Source organism: Triticum urartu, chromosome 2, assembly GCF_003073215.2.
Source record: "Triticum urartu cultivar G1812 chromosome 2, Tu2.1, whole genome shotgun sequence".
Classification (NCBI taxonomy): domain Eukaryota; kingdom Viridiplantae; phylum Streptophyta; class Magnoliopsida; order Poales; family Poaceae; genus Triticum; species Triticum urartu.
In genome coordinates, this window is record NC_053023.1 from 561,593,302 (window position 1) to 561,598,846 (window position 5,545).

The 5,545-nt window shown below is 41.1% G+C and overlaps 1 protein-coding gene across 7 annotated transcripts; it reads left to right on the forward strand.

Annotated features, from left to right (window-relative positions):
• The first annotated feature begins 454 nt into the window (after positions 1–454).
• Positions 455–3,876, forward strand: LOC125538761. Of its 7 annotated transcripts, none has more exons than XR_007296507.1 (5): positions 455–1,202; positions 1,294–1,346; positions 1,626–1,785; positions 1,861–3,377; positions 3,556–3,876. XR_007296507.1 is itself a non-coding variant. In XM_048702054.1 (5 exons), the coding sequence occupies exons 1-4, from the start codon at positions 598–600 to the stop codon at positions 1,633–1,635; spliced, it is 393 nt and encodes a 130-aa protein (XP_048558011.1). In that variant the 5' UTR covers positions 455–597; the 3' UTR covers positions 1,636–3,377; positions 3,556–3,876. The 7 variants fall into 7 exon arrangements, 5 of the variants coding, with proteins under 5 accessions (XP_048558011.1, XP_048558008.1, XP_048558009.1 ...); XR_007296508.1 differs by having other exon boundaries at positions 2,579–3,377; XM_048702054.1 differs by having other exon boundaries at positions 455–658; positions 934–1,202; positions 1,626–3,377.
• Positions 3,877–5,545: the final 1,669 nt, after the last annotated feature.

Genomic DNA, 5,545 nt, shown 5'->3' on the forward strand with positions numbered 1-5,545 from the left:
GTACCTGATAGTATCTTGCTTGTTTATGTTTGATTGTAGATAGATGGCCCGTGCTGTTGTTCCGTTGAATTTTAATGCGTTCCTTGAGAAAGCAAAGTTGAAAGATGATGGTAGCAATTACACGGACTGGGTCCGTAACTTGAGGATTATCCTCATTGCTGCACAGAAGAATTACGTCCTGGAAGCACCGTAGGTGCCAGGCCTGCTGCTACAAGCTGTGGCTGGAACGCTGGCAGTAAAGCTGATGACTACTCGATAGTTCAGTGTGATTGCTGTAGTACACAGTGAGTAGCTGCTTGCATTAGACTTCGCGGCAACAAGAGGGCGGAAATGTGAATACGTAATCTGCAGATGCACGATGTCTACAGGTTAGTTATAGTGGAGCCCTGCCTGTACATAAGACACCGCACACGGTAACTATTGGGCTTCTGCCATTCAATATTCGATAGCGAAGATGGACCATCAGCTACGGAATATGTTGGCTAACCTCTCACAGGTTGCTAACAATTTTTTTCTTATTGTCATCTTGGTAATTGACATTGGTGGTATTGTCTTTTAGTTCAACAGAAAGTTGTTCAAGTGAAAATTCAGAGGAACATGTGGAACAAAAGACATGGTATAAAAAGGAAAGGAAAGACTAAACAGTACAATGATGCAGGTTCGGGTTTCATATGTTGTCTTCGCTGCCTCATGAATATGCTAGCATGGTTGTCTTCTGGATTATGCACATGTCTTTGTTTGCCATATACTCTCGACGCATTGTGTAGTATGTACTAATTCTAGGGAGACTGATCTCATATTGTTCACTCTTCAGAATTAGTATTTATAAGTTTTTGTGTGGTTTTAGCACCTCAGTTAAGAAATAAATATTAGCCTTCTCTAAAGAGGTTTGTTGCCTTGCTTTTTAACCTTTTCCCCTGTTCAAATTGTCAGATGATGGCTACAGATATGGACACCTGTATACATATGGGATGTTTCCTCTGTCAATGCCGTCCTTTAATCCAGTTAATGATGCTGAAGTTTTCAATGGCTTTGGCACCGCATACATATGGGATGTTTCCTCCGTCAATGGCTCAATGCTGTCCTTTAATCCAGTTAATGATGCTGAAGTTTTTAATGGCTTTGGCATGCAAAGCCATCCAAATGTGGAAAATAGATCTCTTGGTTGCAATGAGGGAGTTGTATATGAAGAAGCTCTACAGGTATATAATGTTACGAGTCACTGTAGAAATAGTATATGCTTAATTGCCTGGTTACTTTGATCGAAATCTAATTACTATGGATGATAAAGAGAACTTTTATGCAGCATATCAGTCAAGAAACAAAGGAAGAAGATATGTCTCAAGGTGCGTCGGGTCGGCGATGGGTCTCTATTAGGCATGAACTGAGCTATCAATAATTTGTATATGTTTAGTCTGTTAGTACAATTTGCCAGGTTATTTGGAAAAGGGAAACCAGTAGAAACAATTATAATTGATAAAAAAATGCATGGTTGCATGTGCTTTCTCTTTACACTAAGCAATGGATAAATATTCCAGCTTTATTTTTCCTTTGGTATTTGGCTTTGTTTCTTGGTGGCTAATCTATAACTACCCAGTAGTAATGACTTTCTCTTTTTACATCAGCGGGATTTAATCGATGGAGTTCCGCTGCTAAAGGGCGTGAGAGGCAGTCCCATCATTGGAAGTTTACTGTTTGAATCACAGGGATCTGGGATTACACAAGCACATACTTTACTGAATTCTATAGTTCTATTCGTTGGCACATCGGTTGATCAGTTTTGAGGTAAAGCGAAGTTGTTATCTGAAAAATACTTACCTACTTTAAGAAGGTCCAAATAGAAAAAATGTTGGTTTTCAGGTATGCTAGCATTCAAATCTACTTCGGACACTAGATCACACATCAAAATTTTGATACCTGAAATGGTAGCTTCAGAAGAAGGGTATCAAAATAGATTCATGGTCTCTTTGCTTAGTTCTATGCTTCTCAAAATGCTTTAGTATATGCCCATAATATCATAGTACGAATTGTTCTATGAGCAGTTTCCTTTGTCTACCATCAGGGATAGTAATTCATTCGGTAATCTGATATGTATATGTTCTGCATTTCTGACTGAAATAATGGTAAGTTTGGCTTTGGCAATTGGTGTGTGTAGTTTTTTCAGTTGATATAATTTGATCATGCTGAAGGCAAGATATACATCATGGTTACTTCAGGTAGCTTAAAGGGTGTGGGTCAGTGTTAAATGTGAAATAGCTTCACCGGGCAAGTTGTTTCACTTCTTTACATTCAAGAGTTAAACCAGGGACGAAGCACAATCAGACACTCTGTTTTTGCAAAATATTTTCTACCTTCCTCTGTCGTTGAAGTGTATTGGCTTTCTTTCTTACAATACAAAACTGAAAAGTATTGTTTAATAAACTATAATCGAATTTTTCTAAGGTGGAGATGAGAAAAATTGTGAACAAGATAGAACACACTCACTATGGTACCTGTGTTTCGTAATCAAGGTCCTGAATTTAGCTTGACGAACTATCAATTCAAATAGATCATAGAACAATGGTTATAACTTTAGTAGGGCATTCTGTCCTGGAAATACAATTGTTGATAGATCTGCTTTCCTGCGATCAAGAGACAAAGAAAACTGGAACGAAGCAATCCTGTTACTGAATTTTCGTATATATACGTGCGTCATCCCTCAAGAGAACTCTTAGTCAGAGTCGAACTCTGCATCCTCTCCGCCTTCCCTAACCCCTCTCATAAATATCGTCTTCGGTGGCTTGGGGGAGAGGAGTGGAGTGGGGTTTGGATCCCGTGGATGCGGACGAGAGAAGCAAAACATTGATGCCGGTGGCAAGGGCCTTTTCGAGACTCCGAACGTGCTGCTTGACAGAGCCTGGACATGTGCAACGGAGGCTCGCCGCCGTCGGGATCCGGCCACCACGGGCTCCCAGCGTCAGATCCGTAGGTACCGGAACCAATCTTGCAGCCACCGTTGGTTTCTCTCGGAGCAAGTGCTACTATTGGGATCCGGCTACCACAAGCTCCCCAGGGTTGGATCCGTCTGTCCTGGAGCCGACCCTGCACCCTGTGCTCCTTTCTCTCGAAGCAAGCAAGCGATTGACGCAGCAGCGGCACGAGGGAGCGAGCTCTGCCTTGAGGTGCCACTGGGGCAGACAACCACGAGCTCCTCCACCACCATCTCCTCCCCTACCCGGGTTCATCTGCTCATCTGCACCGTCATGGCGGCTAGCATCAGTACCTCTATCCTCCACACCAGTTACGTCACACACCGATATCAATAGGGACTGTACCTTGCTTCCTTCCGACGCGTGGAGGCTGGCCTCCTCACCCACCCCGTACTGCACTGCTGCAAGGTCTGCATTGCTCAAAATTCTCTCTCTACACCTGCTCGCCCTTTATACCTATAGCATGGCATGCTAAAAGAACTTGATCAATTCCAAAAAATATTCAGTTTTTACATTACAAGTTGGTGTATGCCACATGTTAGATATTTTTCCTACAATAACCTAAACTTCCTTTTCATAATGGCAGGACAAACCAACCCAGGAGGAGGCAAATAATATAGTCAAGCAAATGCACATAGTACTATAGGGTCTGATCACTTCCTGTGTGTACATTGGTACTGAGTTCAGAATGCATGCCATCCAACTCATGCATCATATATAAGTGATGGCATGCTGTTGCTGAATTGTGAACCATACATCTACAAAGAAAATCATGGGAAACTTCCTTCCGTGTAAATTGTGTTTGTACAGATCAACTGCAGCTGTGTATGTATTGCTGAATATTTATGATATGCAGAGGGCTGTACACACATATTTTCAAGGGGAGTAAAAGGGCAGTTGTTGTCAACCTGCTTGTGCTCTATAACAGACTTGCTTACTAATCGTGTTGGAGGATGCCGATGCTGCCATAAACATGTCTATAATTTAATGACCATCCCAGCTCAAATCTTGTGCCTCCATTGATTTTGTTGTTTTTGCATAGCTTCTGAAGGTCAATGTAGCCAGTGAGTGTTCCCTCGAAATCAACGTCCTTCATATTAGCATCGTTGAAGGTTGGTCCTAACAAGACGGCGTTCTTAAAGATTGCAGCTTTGACATCAGCTTTTCAAAAAGAATTGAGAGCTTTCGGCTTTTCCAAAATTGGTAGCGTTCGTGAAGCTCGTGCCTGAAAGTATTTCGAAGAGAAGTGTCTATCTTCATGTTCATAATGAAACATGCTTTGAGCAAAGTTATATTGGGAGAAATCACAACAATACACTATGGTGAGTAAACAAGCATTTTATGTCTGCCTATGATCAATGTGAGGGTACATATGAAAGGGTCAGTATTTGAAAGCAATGAAAACAATGAACAAAGCAGTGTGGTATAAAACCAATTAACATGTGTAGTTATGTTTCTGTTACCTTTGAAACATGCACCACCAGCATAAGCCTTGAAAAATGACAACTTCTATCAAGTTAGCACCTTCAAACTTTGCGTCCAACATAAAAGCCGCAGGTAGAGTCTTGCCTTTCAGATTATCTTTATCGTTTGCGAAATTATAGAACCGGAGATGGTGCTACACACCTACACCCCAATTGCCTAACCAGCCGTGTTACCATAAAATCCAGCCTCACATCTCTTTGGATTGGTTGATGGTAGAGGCAACCTCCAACAACCATAGCAATCAGGGAATAATGTTACATCAGAAAATATTTTCTACTTGACAAACTCATGATCTTTCATATAGTAGCTTGGATGGTTAAATTGGAGCCAGAAATTGTTGCCCATCAACTTCAGGTACAACTGTTTTTCAATATTCAGTAGTCTGTATGCATGTTGGTTAAGAAACTTCAGGTTTGATATTTTGTTAGTACATCTCTCAACTGACTTGGCATATTCTATTAGTGTAATCCCATGTGATATTTTGTTCAACATATCCACAGAATCACACACTTCTGACTTATTTTCCTAAGCAGACGAGTTCTCTTTCAATATTACGTGACCAAGTGAAAATGGAACACAATTATACATTTTAATTGGACTCTAGCATTTGCTCAGTAGCGTTGTGCTACACTTACTGTATTCTAGTTGCAACGCACGGGCACTTTTCCTAGTGGAAACCTAATTCTCGGATTATTTGAAAAAAAGGAAAGCAAATGAAAAACGACCCTGGGCTGTCTCCTACAATGATTACGTGCTTTAATCAGCATCCAATCCAAAACAAAACAAGCGGAATAAATATGGAATTTATCTGGATTGGTGCGCCACCCATTCGACCTGCAGGATTTAGGGTTTAATCTTGCTGACCCATCTAGATAAAGCAATAAAGGGGCTTCCTGTTCTATACCCAAGCAAGTTGGGTTCATACATCTCTCCTCCGCGGAAAGTAGAACCCTAAAGTGATGATTCTCAGGTGCGTGCAAAAATCGAAAGCAGTAAAGCAACCTAAAAATGCAGTAAATGACAGGCATATGCATGTTTCGTGATTGGGTGTAATTTTCCCTCTCTTTTCAGGTTCCAACTTAATTACAGTG